This window comes from Leiobunum rupestre, chromosome 7 (genome assembly GCF_980474605.1).
Source record: "Leiobunum rupestre chromosome 7, qqLeiRupe1.1.hap1, whole genome shotgun sequence".
Lineage (NCBI taxonomy): Eukaryota > Metazoa > Arthropoda > Arachnida > Opiliones > Sclerosomatidae > Leiobunum > Leiobunum rupestre.
Genome location: NC_143390.1, coordinates 39,578,140 through 39,601,583, shown reverse-complemented (window position 1 = coordinate 39,601,583; position 23,444 = coordinate 39,578,140). Strand labels below are relative to the sequence as shown.

The following is a 23,444-nucleotide window of genomic DNA, read 5'->3' as shown; positions in this document are numbered from 1 at the left end:
TAATACCCTCTGCGCAAGTACAGTGAATGATGCGCCATCTACTATCAGAAAAGAGAAATGTTTAATTACTATGTAATATACATTTTGAACGTTCGTGGGGTGGCGGAGTGGTTAGCACTTTCGCCTCGCAGCAAGAGGAGCCGGGTTCGATCCCAGGTTGTGGCACTGGGTGAAAACTCGGAACAACTCCTTCTGCGTTGAGTTTGCAAGTTCTCTCCCCACTGGTTAAAGGGGTTTTCCCACGAGTTCTTCGGTTTCCCCTTCCATAAAAACTTGTCTAGGTTAACGGTAATAGTTAGTGTAGGGAGCTGTTGGCTCGATCTCGTGGCATGCAGGGCTTGCCACCAACCTCCTACGCATTGTAACCCGGCCACCTGAATTAAGGGCTTCAAAAGTCGCATGATGACTTAGGCCTAAGGTGGTGCCTTGGGTATTAGCCTAGCTGATTATTTTGATTATTAACTTTAAGGGCCACGGAATCGTTGGTAATATTCTAACAGAGTTTCAGGTTGCTCGTCCCTTTTTTTCAAAACATGTTATTATGTAGCTCCACGAATGTTTTTCCTCAGCCTGAATCATCAATTTAAATAGTATCTGCTTTCAAAATACTTAAGAAATACTGAAGTGGCGAATCGTATTCTCCAACTTTATCTTAAATGACTAGCTCCATATCTACTTAACACTATCGGCCATAACAATAAAGCTGTTAAATTTGAGGCTAAAAACGTTTCAAATCTTCGGCGGAGAATTCCAAGTCTTAAAAAAGCAAGTGGCGGCTCCTTTTTAGTTGCATTCGCTCGCACTAGATGTCGCTAGCGTATAAGTCAAAACATGAGTGAACATGAAAATCTGCCTAAAAGGTGTGGCAAATTGGGAACTTCTCGCGTTGATTGGCTTTTCCGAATCACGTGATTATTAACTTATTAAACACGTGGTCTCGGGATGCCAATAGATCGTGGACAGCAGCTGCTCGCCTTTGCTTAAAGTCCCCGGAAGGTGCTGCCACCTGGAAGCGCTTTTAGAAGCATTTTTGTAACCCTTTTTTACTCTTCTTGATAGAGCCGCCACTGGCTTTCTAAATTGCAAAAATGGCAATACGTGTATGCACAGTGTAGCCAACCATTAGGGCTAAACGAGTACACCCATTACTTTAAATTTCTAATAGTTTTTATCGCATTAATGAATTGTACCAGAAGTGTATAATAAAAAAAGTATTCATCTCTCTACACTGCTAATGTTAATCCCATGAAATTTTTTTTGGAAGAAAACATAGTGCGGGGCGAAATTCATTATATCAGGAGCCGATGACCAGGAGTCCTAAACGGTTACTGCGTTGAATGGTCCCCGGCCTCGGTAACGGAGAAACCTGTTTCCCTCGCCTCTCGCTTCCCCTCCCTTCCCACCAAAGTTCTCTCGCTTCCCCGAATTCCAAGGCCATCTGCCATTTCGCCCTCTGACGGTCTTAATAGGTAGGGCTATCTATGAATAGGGCCAGGCTAAGAGAGAGTCCGAGAAACGCATTCCAAAACCGGTTTTCTCTTCCGCGTTAGTTCGCTTTATCTCCGCGAGAGTGCGCCCATCAAAATATTTTTTCTCTGGCTTGGCTGAAAAGTCGGAGAGGCAGAATTTGAGGAGGGGGGGGGGGTCAAAATTTTAAAGAGGGGAGGTACGTATACCGTTGCCGACGCGAGCTCGAAAAAGCGCCCGCTTGAGGACTCCTGGTCATCGGCTCCTGATTATATTCAGTGATTTCAGTCTTACGTGACACGACGTCATGCATGCTTTTTCGCATAGAGAAAAAACCCGCACAGAATGGCGGCCATAGACAAAGCTACGAGGTTAAATTACTCTATAGAGAGTTTCTAGAATTATTACATTGGAAAATTAATTTTTAATTAGTACCAAGAATGTATTTATTTATACTCAGGGAGAATGTATATGTCGAGACTATCGACGGACACGTTGAGGCCCTAAACCCGTCACGCTAAGGGGGGGGGGAGGAAAAAAGGAGGCGGTCTTATTTTTTGCGTCCTCACAGCAGCGTTAATCGCGTCGAAAAACGTAATTTTTAAGAACCAATGAGATTGCAGTATTATTTGATTTTATTAAAGCGGAGGAGCATACCGGGGGGCCCAACGGGTGGAATTGGAGTAACGCTAAAAATAATCTCGACATATTCATTCTCCCTGAGTATAAATAAATACATTCTTGTTAGTACATATTCCTATACAGTGTAATTTTAATATTTTACCTATAGTATTGTTCCATAAGTTTGTGACGTCCTCACAAGAAGAAAATCTCTCCCAAGCGAGGCGCTGTCAAAGGCTACGTGTGACGCGTTCGCAAGCGGACGCAAAACGGCGACGAAGCCAGTAATGCAGTCTGTCTTGTGAATAGCTCTCGGTAAAACTTTTGTATGTGAAGAATAGGAAGTGTCATACTTATGTGTAATATTATACACTTATGGTAATACGCATGGTAAACTTTGAACCGTCCAATGAAATCCACGTTTTGTTTTAGATAGATACTTTACTCTTAAGAGATATTATATACTTCTGATTGTACGTATTCGCCATGTTTGGGGAATCTTGTTAAAAAGAGACAAATGACCGCGCTTCTTTGTTTTTGGTTTACAACTTTGAGATAATATAGGCGTATTTCCATATCTAAACATTGACAGATAAGGCACTGTTTTCATCCCATATAATTGCGGATGACTTCTGATTAGGATTTAATCAGGATTTACTATCTCTAGGAAACTGTATTTAAAAAAAGTCGCCTCTAAATGAGCTAGCTCGGCCTCACAGTTATTTGAGCCAAAAGTATAGAGAAACCTTCTCAAATGTTTTACGTCCGCGATATTGGTATAATCAGAAGTAAATGAACCGAAGTCATCGAAATAGCGTTCAGAATCGGAGGGCGTTTTCCTAATGAAAATGACGAGAAAATCGAGTCAAGTAAAAGCTAATTTCTATCCACGTCTTTTGACGCGATAAATTGCAATTGGGAATTATGGGTATAGCTATTTCTATGTATAAAAAATGGTTTTATAAAAACAAAAACTTTTTTCGGCCTAGGAGCGCGCAAAATTTCAAATTCGAGGTCAAAATGTAACTTCATAAGGAAAACGACTCAAACATGGGGAGTATAGCAGTCTGATAACTTCGGACCATTTACTTTTGGTATAATTAAACAATTAACCATTAATCGAAACGCTTAACAATCGCTCTAGGTAATATAATAACTTGCGGATCAAACAATCTAATAGGCGAGTGTCATTAACGAACAAAGCTTCTAGCAACAATTAATCTAACTATTGGCAAGTATGTCTCCCAGATTCTTCCATCGCGTTCTGAACGTCTCCAATGGAATTGCGTCATCAATCAAATTCGGTATTCGACTCTCTATTCAAATTTCGAATTTATTACTTTATCATATTATTTCTCAGGCAGCCGGGGTTTTCGGACATCAAGTGCAAAGTGCTCGTCAGTCTTAACTCCCGAATGGAAACGGAAGGTGTTGGACTCGAAAGTGGTGACGTCGCCCTTCACCGCCAACCATGTCCCCGAGACGTCCTTCCCGGAATTCGCCTTCGTCCAAATGGAGAAATGGAGGAACAACAAAATGATCGTACTGACATCTATTTTCGTCTTTCATTCGCGTCGACTCAAACGTAACGTGGCTTTTTTTTCACGTAGATAAACGGGTTAACGGGGGAAACCTTCACCTACCACGACTCATTGAGATTGTGCGGCAAAGTGGCTAGCGCTCTGATAAGACTCGGCCTGAAACCGGGACAGAAAGTGGCCTTTTGCAGCTTCAACTTACCCGAGTATTTCATTTCCTGGCTGGCTGTTTTGGCGGCTGGCGGCGTCGTCACGGATATCAACCCAAACTCGATTTCCAGTAAGTCGCGTCCATCTATTGATCCTTTCGCTTCGGCCAGCGTCGTTTGTTTTTAATTGAAAGGCCTTTTCCGTTATCGCAGAAGAGATTAAAGACCAACTGGATCGAACGGAAACGGTGATCCTCTTCACTCATCCTTCCTGCGTGGCTGCTAGCCAAGAGGCCGCCGCCAAATCACCCTCCGTCCAGGTAAGAGACACGTCATCTCGCGTTTCTTTTTTCACTTCATTCAATAGCGAACAAATGTCGAATCCCTTTTATAGAAAGTCGTCGTTTTTGGGGAGGCCGAGGGCTGCATTCCTTTCAGTCATTTGGCCCAAGACGACGGTTCCTTGTTCCAGGGGCCACATCCGGTCTCGGACCCCAGGACGGCTCTGGCCCAGTTACCCTGTTCCAGCGGGACGACGGGGATCCCGAAATTAGTTTGCAAGTCCCACTATTCTTTCACAGCCATGGCCTTGGCTATGCAGTAAGCCAAATAAAATTATTCTGACAGGATCTTTTTATAGAGAGGTTAGCTCACTTACGGGTAGTTTGTTAAACTCCTTTATCAGTTTCCGTGATGTTTCGCGTCATCTTTACTGGTATCCTAAATTGTGAACTAGGAATTATATAAATCAAATTATTTTATGGTACTAATACAATTATTTTTTCTTTGTGATATCCTAATATTTAAACTTAATTTATAAAGTAAATTTATACGTTACGATTCAATATATCGTAGTGCCTTTATTAAGTCTAACATAATTTTATCGCAAAAAAACTGATTAGTTCCACAAGTGGCCGTTACATGGCACTACGAGAAACTATGATTTCTTTCGCTCAACCAGGAGGAGCTGGTTGCGAGCCTTTATATCGCAGACATAAGCTCGTGAGTTTCATATTCATAAAACGGTCCTGATCCCAGTATCATTTTAGAGTGTTGCTATAAGTTTAAACAATATTTAGATATCCTGAAATGACTCAAAACTTTGAACAGGACGTGGCTTTGTTGGTCTTACCGCTGTACCACACATATGCTCCCTTTATGTTATCGTCAGACTTGACTGTAGGTGCTTGTAACGTTCTACTTCCCAATTTTAACCCGGAAACCTATCTGGAGGCCATCCAAAAATACAGGGTTGGTTTTTATTTTATTAATTTCCCAATTTCCCCCCTTCCGACGGGAGCAGGCGCTAAAGCGTCTAACCAATGAAAAATGTACGCGAGAAAATGCTCAACTTTGGACGGGTTGCGTTCTCCTTGTGTGGGGTGCTGCGTTTGTTGCTCCTAGGTGGCACTAACCAGTTAAGGCCCAACCACACATACGGTTCGCAAGCGATTTCGCCTACGAATTTTCGCGCACGCGCCCATGCGCCATGACTTCCATTCTATTTAAGTCACGCGACGCGATGCGATTTGCTAGCGAAATTTCGCGCGCGAAGGCTATGTGTGCATCCGCCTGGCCTCACTATTGCACGTTTTTGAGACGGTAGGCGTGACCTAAATCGAAAGCCTCGCTGCTTCACTTTCACCGCTTCATGTTAATTAATAAGTTTATAATTTCGTTTAACTATCGCCATACTAGTTGGTTAAAAATCTACAGCAGCGCCACAAAGTTTTCCGACATTAATTAAAATATGTCGTGAATTCCAGTTCATTTACAAGGAGACATCCCGAGGTGTAACCCACCGATTTTGTTCAAACTCGGGGGATTGGTAGACCTTCGTGTATCATGGAAAATCCTAAAGGGAATTTATTCAATGGGCAACCGTTTTGCCATGGCAACGAAAAATGTTTTTGACAACAAAAAATTTAAATTTTCCCATTGAAAATAACATGGGATTCTGATCGATTCCTAGGACCCCCCTGTGAAAAATTTTAACAAATTTCAAAAATTCTAAAATGCGAAAAATAGAAAAAATAGATAAAAATTGACAAAAAAAAACATCAAAACTGATCAACTTTTGATCAATTTGAGGTCAAAATCCCATGTTATTTTCAATGGGAAAATTTAATATTTTGTGTTGTCAAAAACATTTTTCGTTGCCATGGCAAAACGGTTGCCCATTGAATAAATTCCCTTTAGGATTTTTCATGATACACGAAGGTCTACCAATCCCCCGAGTTTGAACAAAATCGGTGGGTTACACTTCGGGATGTCTCCTTGTTAGATTCTTGCCCGTGATCAAGCTTTACCGTTAGCAGCCAATGCTTATTGAAAATGTAAGTTTTCGAAAGTAAAAAAGAAGAATTTTTTAATCGAACTATTACAAGCATTCGCTTGGTTATTTTCCAATTATTACGTAATTCTTCCAACAAAGGATTGAAGTTTCCTGTTCCAGATTTAGGCGCGACCGAGGTCACGTTGACACCATATAGTATGTCATGTAAATAACTAGGCTTAGATATTGCGAACAGTGCTTCCACTTTGACAATCTCATTTCTCCCTCTGTCGGTTCTAATAAATCCCTTTTTATCCCTTTCACAATTTTTTAACTAAAACAATAAGATTTATAATTTTTAGGCCTATAAAAAAATATTTTTTCTTAAAAAGATTTTAAAATCTATGACACACTTCCGAATCCCAGTTAATTTCATTCTTGGATTCCAATAAAGGTAGAGGCGCGGTATTTAAAGTACTACACCAAAATATTTCTAGCGAAAATTAGGAAAATTCCCAAAATCCTTAATTTTCAAAAAAATCCCTTAAATTTCCCTTTTTCCCTCTCTTCCAAAATAAAATCCCTTTTAGGTCGGGAACTCCCAAATAAGGGATAAAATTCCTCAAAGTGGAAGCACTGATTGACAAGTAACATCAGTTTTTTTTACAATCCGGTCTGCTTAAAAAAAAAGCTCTAGGTACTTCATTAGCGCCATCTATATGACTTCACATACATAACATTATATTTTATATATATCAATGTTATCGGACTTTTAATTATAGGTGACGACGAAACCGATAGTACCTCCATTGGTACTTTTCATGCTTCAGCATCCTTTAGTGAAGGACTACGATCTCAGTTCTCTGAGGGGCTTAATTTGCGGGGCAGCCCCCGTGGCCGAAGACCTACTCGACCAAATGCAAGAAACATACAAATTGGATTACATTAGACAGGGTATGGTGTTAGGTTGCTGGTTTGAATAAGAATTGGGCTGCTGATGAAGTTGGTAAATTTATTCCCGCAGGTTTTGGGATGACTGAGATTTGTCCCGTTTGCGTGGGTTTAAATGACGGTAAATCCCATAAAGGCAGCTCTGGGGTACCCACCAACCAAACGGAGGTTAAAATTATTGACGTTGAGACGGGTAAGCTATTAGGAGCCAATCAACCAGGAGAGATTTGGGCCAGAGGACCCCCGATGATGTCGGGGTACTTCAACAACGAAGAAGCCACCGCCGCCACTTTGGACCACCAAGGCTGGATTCATTCTGGTATGGAGATGTTACGACGATATTTTGATACGCGTTTGAAAAGATAGAAGGTCCTTTCAAATGGTTAACGCCATTAGAGGTTCGATTTTTAATCACCCGACGTGTTGGTAGATGGCGCTACCAGTTTGAAATACAGGGTGTTTCAAAAGGTTATGCAAAATTTAAAGGAGTTGTAGGGAGTGAGTTAAGAAGTAGGCCCCATTTTCCTGAGTTAAAAGAACGCCAGAGAGCTTAAAAGTGTGGCCTACTAGCCCCTGGAAGTAGGCTGCAACAAGCGTTAAACTATGCAGCAGGGACTTGAAATACTGTTTAAGTTTACTTTTTTACGCTGGTTACCTCAAAGTCTTTTTTTACCTATCACACGAACCCAAACCTTAATGTTCGCGTTTCCTTGCTGCTTGGTTTAACGCTTCTTGCAGCTTACTTCCAGGGGCTAGTAGACCACACTTTGAAGCTCTCTGGCACTCTTTTAACTCATCGTAGGAAAATGGGAAAAACAGGCATACTTCTCAACTCACCCCCTACAACTCCTTCAAATTTTTGCGTAACCTTTTGAAACACGTACCTGTAAAGAATTTTGTGAATTTCCCAACGAAACCCTTAATTTACGTTTATTTCCCTATAAGCAATGTGGTAGAAGAATTTATGAAAATATGACGGTTAATTGCTTAGGGGACATCGGTCTGTACAACGAAGACTGCGAATTATTCGTGGTGGATCGCATAAAAGATTTAATCAAGTACAAAGGTCATCAGGTAGCTCCCACGGAACTGGAACACCTCCTCTTGAGCCATCCTTCCGTCAAAGACGTGGCTGTCATCGGGATACCCGACCAGAGGGCCGGGGAACTGACCAGGGCCTATGTGGTCGCCGAAGACTCTGCTGCGGGGAAAATCAACGAAGATATTTTATCAAAATTTGTCTCAGGTACCTCAAAGTATTGATTGTGTTTTTTTAAAAGAAACCCAGCTAGAGCTATTAGTAGTTTGACAAAATAAGGAGAAATTTTAACCTTTTTAAACCCACCCAGTCTAGCGTTAAGCGTATCTTTCCTGGTGGGCTAATTTAAAAACAATAAGATGAGGGTTTTCAGGGATAAATATCCAATTTTGCGAGACAAGTATATGGAGAGACAATAGGACGTCAATTGCTTAGTCTGAAACGTGGTTCGGACGCGAGAAACATTTCGCGTCATTTGGCGAGAGCGAGATAAGAAGCGTTCCGGGATTACCTTCGTCAGCTACTTGAACACGAACGGCCATTTTTATATAGTCGCATTAGCTACCTCCGTCTTTCTTAATACTCCTTTTGTACGACCCGTTCTCTGTCTGGTTTATTTCCTATATCCATTCTTGAAAGGGTATTGTATAGGATACCCGTCTACTGAACTGGAGTTCCGAGATTTTATATGACCTTTCAAGATAGAATGAAATTTCGTATTTATGGTGGATCACATATTTTCTCATTTCCGCCAGAAGAAAAAGGTGACTGGCGCTAGTTACGTTAAAAACAAGTAATACAGGCTGTAATCAGTTTCATAATTCCATAATCGGTGTACACTCTGTTTAAAAAGTCTTCGACAGGTGAAATTTTTGTACTCTTTTTAATTCTGCTAGAAAATTATAATAGATAGATCGATGAAACCAGTTGCAACTATTATTTATTTTCCAATATCTTTCGTTATTTATCGGTTTCGTCCGCCAAAAATTAATAGTTTGGCCGGGAACCGTAAAAACTCATTTTTGACAACTTGTTAAATATTGGTTCTACGGCACTGACTCGCGCGTTTTTGAATTCACAATGGTCGGTTCATATTTAGAAAGTGGAAAAATTATCACTCTACAACCAACGGTTGAGAAGTTATCGCGTTTACAAACTTTCGTTGAAACTAGGAAACACCTAAAATGCATCAAGCGATTATTAATAACGCAACTTCGACAACGATCCAACAACATATATTTAATTAAAGGCTGGTTTAAAATTGTGGTAACAATTATTATAAACAATTTATAACGCAAATAGCTTTTTAAAAGCTTTAGCGTATAAAAAAGGATATTCTTAAAACCACTTGCCAAGTTGTCCTAGGAATTTGTTTTTTTTAAACCGGCCTTTAATTAAACATATTTTCAATGTTGTTGGATCGCGGTCGAAGTTGCGTTATTAATAATCGCTTGATGCATTTTAGGTGTTTCCTAGTTTCGACGAAAGTTTGTAAACGCGATAACTTCTCAACCGTTGGTTGTAGAGTGATAATTTTTCCGCTTTCTAAATATGAACCGACCATTGTGAATTCAAAAACGCGCGAGTCAGTGCCGTAGAACCAATATTTAAAAAGTTGTCAAAAATGAGTTTTTACGGTTCCCGGCCAAACTATTAATTTTTGGCGGACGAAACCGATAAATAACGAAAGATATTGGAAAATAAATAATAGTTGCAATTGGTTTCATCGATCTATCTATTATAATTTTCTAGCAGAATTAAAAAGAGGGCAAAAATTTCACCTGTTGAAGACTTTTTAAACAGAGTGTACATTATTTTTGAAGGTGGTTAGTCCTTCATAACCAGTACCACAAAAAGAAAGCCCAATAAATACTAATACAAATTCGTTTAAATTAACCGACACATATTTTATGACGTTTAAAAAGATCAAACGGCACCGGAAAAGCATTTACACGGAGGCGTCGTCTTTCTAAAAGAAATTCCGAAATCAGCGACTGGGAAAGTCTTGAAGAAAATATTACGGGCGAACTTGTAAAATTTACTTTTTTTTGAGAATTAAATGATGGAGAAAAGTTAAAGGGCACTTTTATGCAAGAATTTATTCGGATATATGTGTAAATTATACACAAAAAAGACATGATTTAAAACACGATTCTATGTATAATATTTATAATAGATTATTTTTAGTATTTAATTATTAATTTTGGTTTTACCATGATTATTTTCGAAAAATTTCAGCACTCGTCAACCCCTCAGTTTCTTTATACAGCCCTCATTGTCCTTTTCTGTTTCAAAAAATAAAGGTTTTTAAAATGTTTTCGAAAACCATATTTTTTTGTCGCGATGAAGGAAATAACGTGTTTTGTTCGTTCCGCGATTATTTTTGTTTTATTTCTGAATTTGTTCGGAACGTCCCTGAATTTTCCTCAGTAGTCGATGGACTGTCTGGGTCCACCGCTGTTGGCGGATTCGCCCCGACTTACGTCGTCATTAGTGACGGAGTGGTTATTCGCCGAGTGATTGGACAAAGAGGGCTCCACCGTCGCGTGATTGGACCGGTAATCTCGCATCCCGGAAATCATCTGTCGAGCGACGTATTTGTACACTTGGAACCACGCTGTCGTCACCTCGCGCGTCATCCGGGTTTCCAAAATTTCACCTAGACCGTGTCGAAGCGCCTCCCATAATTTCTGCAAATGCACGGAATCAAATTAGTCGAACTTTAAACTGAAATTATTGGCTTAAAAGCTGTTTATTTTTTTGCGTCGTAACTCGTTGTTGCGGCGTTTTTGCTCTAGTGGAAACCGGAACTCTGTCTGGGGCCATGGAACTGCTGGGGCTACAACAGTTCACATTTGACTATTTTTCAAATTATTCGCCTGGAAAATCTACCATACCGACGCGACAACAAGTGTCGACGCAAAACATATCAGGCCTAAAGCTTGGTTTCCACTAGCGCGGGTCGTAATGCATTTTTCTTTATGAGTGTCAAAACGTTTGTACGTCATAAAGTTGAGTGACGCTCCTAAACACGCGCTAATGGAAACCAAGGCTTATACTTTTTTGCGTCGTCGTTCGTCATCGCTGCGTTTTTTGATCAAACTAAACTGTAAACTATTGATAAAATTCGGGGCATTGGCGAAAAACATTTTTATCCTGCAATCGGTGAAAATAAGAGACTATCGCGTCGGGTTAGTCTTAATATAAATTACGTGTGTGTTAGTTTCCTATCTCAAGGTTATTCAAAATTTATCTCGAGAACTATTGGGCTTAAAGACTCACAAGGAGACGACCCGAGGTGATAATCACCGATTTTGTTCAAAGTCGGGTAAAATGTACACCTCCATGTACCTTGAAAAACCTGCGAGGGAAAAGTTGCGACGGGCTTTCGTTTTGCCATGGCAACCTAAAACGTTTTTGACAACATGATTTGGAATTATTTCCATTGAAAATAACATGGGAATCTGAAGGATTTTCAGGGTCCCCCAATTGACCAAATTACGTTTAAACTTGATTAAATTAAATTTTTAAAATCAATTTAAATGTATTCTTAACGTTTTTGAAATTTTTGAAATATTTCATTTTTTAAAAGGTTTCACAGGGGGGACCCTTAAAATCCTTCAGATTCCCATGTGATTTTCAATGGAAAAATCCCAAATGATGTTGTCAAAAACGTTTTCGGTTGCCAAAGCAAAACGAAAGCCCGTCGCAAATTTTCCCTTGCAGGTTTTTTAAGGTACATGGAGGTGTACACTATACCCGAGTTTGAACAAAATCGGTGATTATCACCTCGGGTCGTCTCCTTGTTAGTTCGAATTAGAAAGGTGTGTGTCATCGAATTTCATGCCCAAGTGCATCTGAGCCGATGTAAATTGGTCAATAGGAAGATAAGAAAACTAACATCAAAAACAAGAAGATCGTAAATAAAAATGTTCAATGACTAATTACCAACATTAAAATTTATTTCAATTAAGCTCAGATTAGGTCGGTTAAAATAAATTTGGAACTAAAAAGTGATGGCGATCACTTTTCGAATTGGAACCGACCTTCCAAACCTAACGGTGTTCGAGAAACATTTTGAATGACCTTGAAAACGTGGTTTAAGGTTAACGGAATTTTAATAGCGTAAGATCTTACCAGAGTGAATTTTTTCCTGAAAATATTGATGCCGTTCTAAATTATTAACACCAAAAGTGACATAATTACCAAAAGTGTGTCAATCGGACCTATTTCTGAATGAATGTTACGAGCGAAATAAAAGTTGGGAGGGGAGAAGGGAAAGTATGCCTTGGGGAGGGAAGGAAGTTAAAACCAACAAATAACGCCTCGTACTGAGGAACGGAGGAACTAAGTAGCACTGGTCAAAGTTAGCGTACTTTTTGATTTTTCGTCGTTCTGTGGAGATGCTATCGCCATCTATCTACGATATAATACCATAGACTAAAAAAAGATCCAGAAAGGCGTCCATAAATAGTCTTTTATGTGGTCGATCTCTAGTCGAGCATTCATTAAACCTCTAGCATACGAAAGTACAGGGATTGTCACACTTTTGGTAATGATGTCATTTTTGTTAACACCTAAGCATGATCTCTTGGACATTTTTATTAAGACCTTCTTAATTGTTTTTGGTGTATATTTTTTGGCTTCCTATTGACCAATTTTCATCGGTTCAGAGCCACTTGGACAAAAATGCGATGGCGCACACCTTTCTAATTGGAACTATATAGCCAAATGTTCTCGAGTTAATTTTTGAATTACATTGATGACGTGGTTCAAGGTCTTTGAGAATGGTTTCATCTAATGACCCCCGCCGCGTGATATATGGTCTAAAAATATCAAATTCCTAGGAAAAATAGTTTTTCAATTATTAACTCTGGATCGTTTTTATTGTGGACACCCTGTATAAATTCAGTAGCGGATTAACTACCATCCGGGCCTATATGCTTTGACCTATATTAGTGACCAGTCTGGCATGCTTTCCTGCCTTTTGTCACGAGCCTAAATTCGAGTGTTTCTCAAATTGGTTGGCTAAAGCAACCAAATAACACTTTAAAATTAAGGGAGTTTCATATAATTTCGTATTTCTGGCGCCAGGCTTACCAGCAGCTAATGGTGTTCGCGCTAATTACGGTAAGACAAACTGTGTTTTTTAGATTTAGTTTCTACACCCTTTAACGAATTATTCGTCTGAAAATCGGAGTTACATATTGTGACTTTATCTTCGAAAACCTCTTTGCTGTCTTGGCGCTACACGAAATTCCCCAGATATTAATTTCCGCCTATTAATTTCCCAAAAAAAATGGTGGCTCTAGACGAAATGATAACAAGGACGCGCGTCCCTCGTGACCAAATTTATTCCAGTTGAATCGAAATAAGTTGCGGGAGAACCTAGTTCAAGCCGCTGGGGTATTTGGTAACGTCGATTTCTCTAGAAGCGAGTAATTTATCGGCTTAGGCCAAGTACGTGACAGCGTCCCTTACGTCGAACATGTCCTCTTGGACGTTGAGCCTTCCGTGTTTCCTGCCCAGTTCGAAGAGAATGGCGGCCAGAACGGCGCTGTTGTCCAGGTTCTCAACGGCGGCGTCCAGAGCTTCCATGACCAGCAAGGCGTGACGTTGTAGACCGCCCAAGTCCCAGTCGTAAGTCCCGTTTTCCCGCAGAGTCATGAACTTGGTGAAAAGTTTGCACAGCTCCGGGTAACGAGTTAGTAGCCTGGAAAATGCGTACCGATTAAATCGAATCGATCCAATGGCCCTTCGCGAATAACGACTTAAACCGCCAAAAAGTCGTTCCATTGTTATTTTACACGCCCTCTCATATTTTCCGCCAAATCGCCGATTTTAATAAAGTAACCGTTTCTAAAAATAGCGCCAACCGCTTCACTCAGACTAGCTGCCAATTTAATCGGCAGCCGACTCGCCACCGGCAATTCTTTCGAAATTATTTCACTTATAGTAATAGACGCGTAAAGCCAAATCATTGAATTTTGCTATACTTTAACGCCTTCCGTTTGGACTTATCAACAATACGGTAAGGTACTGCGGAAGAGAGACGTTCAGTGGGAGATCTTAACGTGTTATGGCCAAAATCGGTTCTTTATTTTAAAAGGGACAATGGATAAATTTTTGTCAACGTTCTTTTCGGTTATTACTTTGAACGCTTGAAATTATTCAGTAAACCAATCATATTTTCTCAATGTAATAGTTTTAGAATAAAACGCTATTGTATTTCATATCGCGCAATATTTTCATCCGGAACAGATGATTGTAAAATTAACGTTTTTTAGGTGATAAAATTAGCGAATAAGTAGATTAGTTCATTATGAAAAGGGATAAAAAAGCTAAACCCTAAACAAATTTGAAGAAATTTAAAAACTTACAAATAGCTCGTACCGATAGGTCTTCGAGCAAACAAAAAGACGCGAAACTCGAATCAAATAGATCTTCGAGTGAAAAACTAAATTAAATTAAATAAAATAGCCAGAATTTCCAACGGTAGACCGGTTTCGTCTTATTTGGGACTCGTCAGTACCGTGCGGGAAATCTGGCTCGCGACTATAACACCGAAAAGAAAAACTAAGCCTAAACATTAAAAATTTCAAAACGAGTTGCGTAGCAACGGAAAGCCGAATAGGGGGAGAGTCTAGTGGTGGAGAATAGTACATACGAAATGTAACGTTATAAAGAACCACCTATGGACTGCAATGCAAAGGTGTCTTAGGTGGCTGGGTCAGAGAGCGTAGGAGGCTTCATGCAACGCGAGCCATCAGCTTCCTACATTTACTATTACCTTTAACCTCTACACGATTTTATAGAAAGGAGAAACCGAAGAACTCGGGGGAAAAACCCCGATAACCATTGGGGAGAGAACTTGCAATCTACGTAGCGGGAGTAGTATAAGAAGATATTTCTCGTAAGAAATAGATGATATACTTTTGATGTAACGGATTTCGTAACGTTTTCCGTATCTATAAAGTTAGAGTCAACAGAGAATTTCGGTAAATATCATTTTTCCCACGCGAGAAACGTCGGATATATTGGTTCGGTTCGCGCTGAGGTTTATATTATACAAAACAAAGAGAGGAAAAACATTGTTTCCTAAAGAACGCGTCAAAGATGGGGGAAAATCATTTCAAACCCGAACTCTTGTGCCCCTGGCCATTCCGAGGGACCGAGGTAAGCTTTTTATAAGTTGCTGCTTCTTGAGATTATTCCCGGAGGCTATAGAGGTAAGTGTTACCAAAGATTTTTATTAGGTTTTTTAAAAATCTACTCCACTAAATTTGCATTCGAATAATAATAAAAATTACGAGCACGAAATTGAAAACCTCTTTTCTTCGCGTTCATTGGGCCTCTAAACAACAAAACCTTGCTTGGCTAAAACGCTCCATTTTCAATACTCGGAGCTTAATATCATTTTTCATTTCAAATTTACGGACGGATTTTCGGTTTGTCTCGGGGGAATTTGTTCTATTTCACTAACCCGGACCGGTATAGGGAATCAATACAATTTACAATGGTAAATAGACTAGGTTTATCTGTGTTTTTTTTTTAAATTCCTTTCGGTAAACTTCTAATGAGACCCAAAAACCAGCATCGGCGGTTTAACGACTTGGTAGAAAAGATCGTTTAGTTTAATGATCTTTTGGCTCTAAAAAAGTTTTTTTTAAAGTGCGGGAGTAGAAGATTGGGTTTTAACGCAACAGGCCGGTTTTTTCCCATTCTTTATCTCGAGAGAGAACCTGGTGAATTATATATTATTACATAAACCATGTAAGATACTGAGAGCAAAAGTTTAAATATGGATCGCTTCTGATAATTTTTACCTCTCCGAGGGGACTTTGTACCCTAGGAGGGGTTATACAACCACCGTGTCTGTCTGTGGGTCTGTCTGTCAGGCCTGCGAACGCGTTCGCATTTTCGGGGCAAAGGGTAATCACTGCGTACCCAGTTTCTTAGAATCAGGGAAAAGGTTTTTCCAAAAGCAATTGGGTGTAGTATAATTTTTTAATCGGCTGGGATTCGAACCCGAGCCCTCTTACACGACAGGTGAGCGTTCTACCACAGAACCACGGATTATAATATGGCTAAACTAAGATACAATAAAAGAAGAAAAAAAAAACATAATTGGCTACCTTTAGAAAGTATCGCGAATCGATAAAGCTTGATATTTGTACTCGAAAAATATGCCCCTTTAAAAGTATCTTACTGTAATTGAAAATTTAAAATGAAATGGCGACTTAACTACGCGTTAAATTATCCTATTAATGTTTTGTTTTAAAAAGGATATTTAGGTTATTATAATAAGCGGTATAAATTTATTAATAGTCGCTATCTCTCTAATGGATTATGGTGGTTTCCATGGTGACCCAGCTATATCTTCCATCGACTAACGGCTTAATCATACAGCATCCGTTTCAAACGCGAACGGTTTTGTTTTATCTTCCTCCATACGTAAAATTAGATGATAGGGTTTAATCCTATAAATCTCAACGAAAACGACTCGCTAGTTCAACCTCGAAACTATAATGCAATTATCGAAGCCACCGCGGCCCTTATTAAGCATTCAAATTACCTGTCAAAATACTCTTTTCCCATTAACAAAAGGTACTTTGCATAAGAGCTTTTAATTTCAGCTTTCGTTTTTAGATTAGATTAGATTTATTTCGTTGTAGGCTGTACGCTAATTTTATCATACGCTCCGTATAGCAATTTCCTTTTCAATTACGGTATAGCTATATTAAACGATTAAATGAATCTTACCTTTTAAAAACCACGACCCCAGCATCCGCTAAATTCTCCGAGACGATAGTCCATGTCTCTTTCACGAGGATAATTTGCCTCGGTGTTAAATTTTTCTCCAATTGCTTTTCGCACTTTCCTTGCAAAACTGTTTGCCTACCCACCGTACAACCCATAACCTTCTTTTCTTAATGGTCAAGAAAATACGAATCGGTAATTAAATAATCATTAAATTATAGGCATTTTCTTTCGCAAATAAAGTCTACACCATCATTCTCGTATCAAAGAGCGGTTATCCGCGAAATCCCGGAAAAAAATCTCGCGAATTTTTCACCAACCCGACCGTTTCTCGCGGAAACTCCCGCCAAAATGCATCCGATCCGGAGACGGGTCCATCGATTGAGGGGGAATTTCCGCCCCACCCACGCTCCCGGGCCCCGTCCGCCCTCCACCAGGAGAGGCCTGGGGAGACACGCGTTCAACGGCGTCCAGCCTTCTAGTTAAATGTCAACTAAAGTTTATTCAGACTAGAAAACTCTTTTGAATGGAATGCGAAAGGAATTGTAGTTTGGCTTGACGTCCATATTTATAGAGAGCGCTTTTTTGCTCTTTTTATTCCTGGTTCTTTGTCAGCTATATCCGTGTCTCTCTTGTCCTCCTCGGATGACAATTATTTTTGAAAGGATCCGTTGAAAGGATTGTCATCGCTCCTACGAGTGCCTTCTCTTTTTACGAACTTTTTCGAGAAAAAGAGAGAGACTTTTCCAAAGTTCCCCGTTTAGTTTTATACGGACGGGTATTGTTGCCCGTTGAAACCTGTTAGAAAGTTATTTTTCTTTCTAACATTTAGCTTGGAATGGCAATTACCGGTTCGTAATCAAGACCCCCAAATTTGCTATCGGTTGCGTTGTCCAAAATCCCAAAGCGCGGCTCGTGTCGGATACGCGAGATTGGCCATGTTCGAGCCTTATTACGAGACCAGCTTTTCTTTAAGCGGTGTCCTCTATTCTATCATCTCTAGAGGCCCACCCACCCAATTCCGCACTTTTTCTGCCCTATTTTTTATCGATCTTTAGATCTGTTTCTTTTCTGTTTTCTTAGCCCACTCTGTTCTCGAAGTGTTCGAGTTCCACGAGCGCGTCAACTGATTTTATTTCCTATCGAGACCTTCGTCAACCCCTGAAAGAGAGTATTAAAAAACGCGGAATTATTTTTTTTTTCGTGGGGGTACGACACCCGTTACTTTTTCTAATAAAGTCGGACCGAGTTGCCTTTTCTCTAGCAAATAGTGTTTATTTTTTTACATCAGGAGAGATTTGTCAGTATGCATTATCCGACGTGGGAAGCGTGAAAACACTCCGGCATTTTGATAAATCAGCTTCTCTTTGTTGATTGTTTTCTTTGTTCGCGTCTGGTCATTCCAATGGGCTGACCTTCGTGGAAAGAAAGACTCGTTAAGCCTTAGTAGGGGACATTTTCATTCCATTCGAGGCTGCAGCCTCACTCGGCCGTCTCAGCGGCTAATCTCGGGGGTTCATATTGGGGATTGGATTATTCGCGAAAGATCCGAAGGCTGTTGCTTTATTTGTATATCTATAGCGAAGGTCTGTTTAGTTTACGACGGACAATCTTTCCAAATTATGTCAACGTGTTTTTACGCGTCTTCGAAATGGCTCATTGTTAGAATTGAGCGCTTGGTTCTTTAAGAGAAGCGCCACGGTGTCCGATATTGGAAATATTTCCACTCAAATATTAAACACGTGAGCAACGTGTTTTTACGCGTCTTCAAAATGGTTCTTTGTTAGAACGCTAACACAGGCTAAGCCTTGGAATAAAAAAAACTACCGGATCAGAATCTAGATTGAGCACTTGGTTCTTTAAGAACAGCGCCACGGTGTCCGATATTGGAAATATTTCCACTCAAATATTTAACACGTGAGCAACGTGTTTTTACGCGTCTTCGAAATGGTTCATTGTTAGAACGCTAATACAGGCTAAGCCTCGGAACAAAAAACTACCGGATCAGAATCTAGATTGAGCACTTGGTTCTTTAAGAGCGACGCCACGGTGTCCGATATGGAAAGATTTCCACTCAAATATTTAACACGTGAGCAACGTATTTTTACGCGTCTTCGAAATGGTTCATTGTTAGAACGCTAATACAGGCTTAAGCCTTGGAATAAAAAAACTACCGGATCAAAATCTAGATTGAGCACTTGGTTCTTTAAGAGCGGCGCCACGGTGTCCGATATGGAAAGATTTCCACTCAAATATTTAACACGTGAGCAACGTGTTTTTACGCGTCTTCGAAATGGTTCATTGTTAGAACGCTAATACAGGCTAAGCCTTGGAATAAAAAAACTACCGGATCAAAATCTAGATTGAGCACTTGGTTCTTTAAGAGCGGCGCCACGGTGTCCGATATGGAGAGATTTCCACTCAAATATTTAACACGTGAGCAACGTATTTTTACGCGTCTTCGAAATGGTTCATTGTTAGAACGCTAATACAGGCTTAAGCCTTGGAATAAAAAAACTACCGGATCAAAATCTAGATTGAGCACTTGGTTCTTTAAGAGCGGCGCCACGGTGTCCGATATGGAAAGATTTCCACTCAAATATTTAACACGTGAGCAACGTGTTTTTACGCGTCTTCGAAATGGTTCTTTGTTAGAACGCTAATACAGGCTAAGCCTTGGAATAAAAAAACTACCGGATCAAAATCTAGATTGAGCACTTGGTTCTTTAAGAGCGGCGCCACGGTGTCCGATATGGAGAGATTTCCACTCAAATATTTAACACGTGAGCAACGTATTTTTACGCGTCTTCGAAATGGTTCATTGTTAGAACGCTAATACAGGCTTAAGCCTTGGAATAAAAAAACTACCGGATCAAAATCTAGATTGAGCACTTGGTTCTTTAAGAGCGGCGCCACGGTGTCCGATATGGAGAGATTTCCACTCAAATATTTAACACGTGAGCAACGTATTTTTACGCGTCTTCGAAATGGTTCATTGTTAGAACGCTAATACAGGCTTAAGCCTTGGAATAAAAAAACTACCGGATCAAAATCTAGATTGAGCACTTGGTTCTTTAAGAGCGGCGCCACGGTGTCCGATATGGAGAGATTTCCACTCAAATATTTAACACGTGAGCAACGTATTTTTACGCGTCTTCGAAATGGTTCATTGTTAGAACGCTAATACAGGCTTAAGCCTTGGAATAAAAAAACTACCGGATCAAAATCTAGATTGAGCACTTGGTTCTTTAAGAGCAGCGCCACGGTGTCCGATATGGAGAGATTTCCACTCAAATATTTAACACGTGAGCAACGTGTTTTTACGCGTCTTCGAAATGGTTCTTTGTTAGAACGCTAATACAGGCTTAAGCCTTGGAATAAAAAAACTACCGGATCAAAATCTAGATTGAGCACTTGGTTCTTTAAGAGCAGCGCCACGGTGTCCGATATGGAGAGATTTCCACTCAAATATTTAACACGTGAGCAACGTGTTTTTACGCGTCTTCGAAATGGTTCATTGTTAGAACGCTAATACAGGCTAAGCCTTGGAATAAAAAAACTACCGGATCAAAATCTAGATTGAGCACTTGGTTCTTTAAGAGCGGCGCCACGGTGTCCGATATGGAGAGATTTCCACTCAAATATTTAACACGTGAGCAACGTATTTTTACGCGTCTTCGAAATGGTTCATTGTTAGAACGCTAATACAGGCTTAAGCCTTGGAATAAAAAAACTACCGGATCAAAATCTAGATTGAGCACTTGGTTCTTTAAGAGCGGCGCCACGGTGTCCGATATGGAGAGATTTCCACTCAAATATTTAACACGTGAGCAACGTATTTTTACGCGTCTTCGAAATGGTTCATTGTTAGAACGCTAATACAGGCTTAAGCCTTGGAATAAAAAAACTACCGGATCAAAATCTAGATTGAGCACTTGGTTCTTTAAGAGCAGCGCCACGGTGTCCGATATGGAGAGATTTCCACTCAAATATTTAACACGTGAGCAACGTGTTTTTACGCGTCTTCGAAATGGTTCTTTGTTAGAACGCTAATACAGGCTTAAGCCTTGGAATAAAAAAACTACCGGATCAAAATCTAGATTGAGCACTTGGTTCTTTAAGAGCGGCGCCACGGTGTCCGATATGGAGAGATTTCCACTCAAATATTTAACACGTGAGCAACGTATTTTTACGCGTCTTCGAAATGGTTCATTGTTAGAACGCTAATACAGGCTTAAGCCTTGGAATAAAAAAACTACCGGATCAAAATCTAGATTGAGCACTTGGTTCTTTAAGAGCGGCGCCACGGTGTCCGATATGGAGAGATTTCCACTCAAATATTTAACACGTGAGCAACGTGTTTTTACGCGTCTTCGAAATGGTTCATTGTTAGAACGCTAATACAGGCTTAAGCCTTGGAATAAAAAAACTACCGGATCAAAATCTAGATTGAGCACTTGGTTCTTTAAGAGCAGCGCCACGGTGTCCGATATTGGAAAGATTTCCACTCAAATATTTAACACGTGAGCAACGTGTTTTTACGCGTCTTCGAAATGGTTCATTGTTAGAACGCTAATACAGGCTAAGCCTTGGAATAAAAAAACTACCGGATCAAAATCTAGATTGAGCACTTGGTTCTTTAAGAGCAGCGCCACGGTGTCCGATATGGAGAGATTTCCACTCAAATATTTAACACGTGAGCAATGTATTTTTACGCGTCTTCGAAATGGTTCATTGTTAGAACGCTAATACAGGCTAAGCCTTGGAACAAAAAACTACCGGATCAGAATCTAGATTGAGTGATTGGTTCTTTAAGAGCAGCGCCACGGTGTTATATATTGGAAAGATTTCCATTCAAATATTTAACACTGGCGCAAAACAAGCGAACGACTTTAGACTTAATATCTTTAGATCGACTTCTAAAGTTTTCACGTACTTTCTTGGTATTTGGGTGGAAAAGTTCCGCCATTCTCTCGGTAGGAACGTGAGCGGGTAATGCAATTTCGAGAATGTGTTTTTTTTTGCTCGTGATTTGGGTTCGGTAGTTTATTTGTCAAAGCTTGAACGTAGTTTCGCTATAAAAGCGAGATAACATATTTGGAAAGGATATTGAGTATCTCCGTATGTCCTTCAGGGTCCTTCGCTCTCTCTCAGATGCGCTGATAAAAATAAAATAACTTTTTAGCACTCAGTCGGTATCGGTACTATCATATGTAACATAATAACTCATAAGTATGCCATAAAAGAATTTTCGTTAATGAAACCTTGTTCACGGGATATGACGTTAATTACGTCACTTACAATTCCGTGACGAAATAAGCGTCGTCAACTTTACTGATTGGAAACGGAAGTTAGTGAGAATTCCTCGCGCGTTTCAGGCTTTGCCCATGTCAAGTTTAGTTCGTGCTTCGCGATCACATGATTTCATTTCCATGGTAACCTTTTCAATAGCGCAAGGATTATACGAGTTTTTGGATTTTGGGTCCGCTTAATGTATGTTCCGCGTGAAACAAAGTCTCATTGAATTTTTTTCAATCTAAATATTATACAGAGGCATACTTATGAGTAATTATGTTACATATGGTATAATGGAATAGCAAAACGAGAGCGTTAGGCCTATTTGATAGTCGTTTTCAATGGAGAGACGAACGAGCCTTGTGAATTGGGAATTTCGTTCGTTCGCCGAACCAGGGACTTATAGTTTATTGATTCGGCCGCGTGCATATTTCCTCGTCTTCATATCTCGGAGACACGTATCTCTTTTCCAGAGTAACTGATCGCAAATAGATGGGATGCGTGGATAAAGAGGAGGGCTTCGCCTCATCACATATTCCGCGTCATTTCGGACGCTCTCCACCGCGCGCTTACCTCGTTGGGTAAACTGTGGCAAAATGAAATATTTACGCATTCATAAACGCGACCGCGAATATATAGCGCAATTCGTATATGTTTATATCAATATATCAATATATATGTTTATTATATGAGTATAAATATGTACAAGTACAACGCGTTCACTCTATACATTTTTGTCAAAGTATTATGAATGAACTAGATTTTCCATTTGTAAACATCCTGTTTTTAAACTGAAAAATATAACGTTTTAATTATTTTTAAAGGAATATTATATATTACATATTACATATAACCATAAGTGTATAATATTATCACATAGTGTGACACTTCCTATTCTTCACATGCAAACGTTTTACTAAGAGCTATTCACAAGACAGACTGCACAACGGGCTTCTTCGCCGTTTTGCGTCCGCTTGCTAACGCTTCACATGTAGCCTTTGACAGTGCCTCTCTAGGGGATATTTTCTTCTTGTGATGACGTCACTCCGTTACTAACTCCCAGTAAAATATTCCCCAAAGTGACAAACTTACGGAACAATATTATAGACTTATGATAAAACATATTACATATTACAAATTACATATTACAAATTACATATTACAAATTACATATTACAAATTACATATTACAAATTACATATTACAAATAACATATTACAAATAACATATTACAAATTACATATTACAAATAACATATTACAAATAACATATTACAAATTACATATTACAAATTACATATTACAAATTACATATTACAAATTACATATTACAAATTACATATTACAAAT

The 23,444-nt window shown here is 39.6% G+C and overlaps 2 protein-coding genes across 2 annotated transcripts; one reads left to right on the top strand and one right to left on the bottom strand.

The window, feature by feature from the left end:
- The first annotated feature begins 3,238 nt into the window (after window positions 1-3,238).
- LOC149936270 (uncharacterized) lies at window positions 3,239-10,123 on the top strand. The gene is made up of 11 exons (XM_090154731.1): window positions 3,239-3,268; window positions 3,337-3,392; window positions 3,449-3,630; window positions 3,699-3,906; window positions 3,989-4,095; window positions 4,170-4,375; window positions 4,855-5,026; window positions 6,833-7,004; window positions 7,075-7,320; window positions 7,993-8,247; window positions 9,966-10,123. Exons 3-11 carry the CDS (start codon window positions 3,601-3,603, stop codon window positions 10,073-10,075), a joined length of 1,506 nt encoding a protein of 501 aa, XP_090010857.1. The 5' UTR covers window positions 3,239-3,268; window positions 3,337-3,392; window positions 3,449-3,600; the 3' UTR covers window positions 10,076-10,123.
- Window position 10,124: 1 nt separating this feature from the next.
- Window positions 10,125-17,050, bottom strand: LOC149936269 (neuroglobin-like). Its single transcript, XM_090154732.1, has 3 exons — window positions 16,804-17,050; window positions 13,522-13,753; window positions 10,125-10,730 (listed from the first exon to the last, which is right to left on the bottom strand). The coding sequence occupies exons 1-3, from the start codon at window positions 16,956-16,958 to the stop codon at window positions 10,467-10,469; spliced, it is 651 nt and encodes a 216-aa protein (XP_090010858.1). The 5' UTR covers window positions 16,959-17,050; the 3' UTR covers window positions 10,125-10,466.
- Between the last annotated feature and the right edge of the window lie 6,394 nt (window positions 17,051-23,444).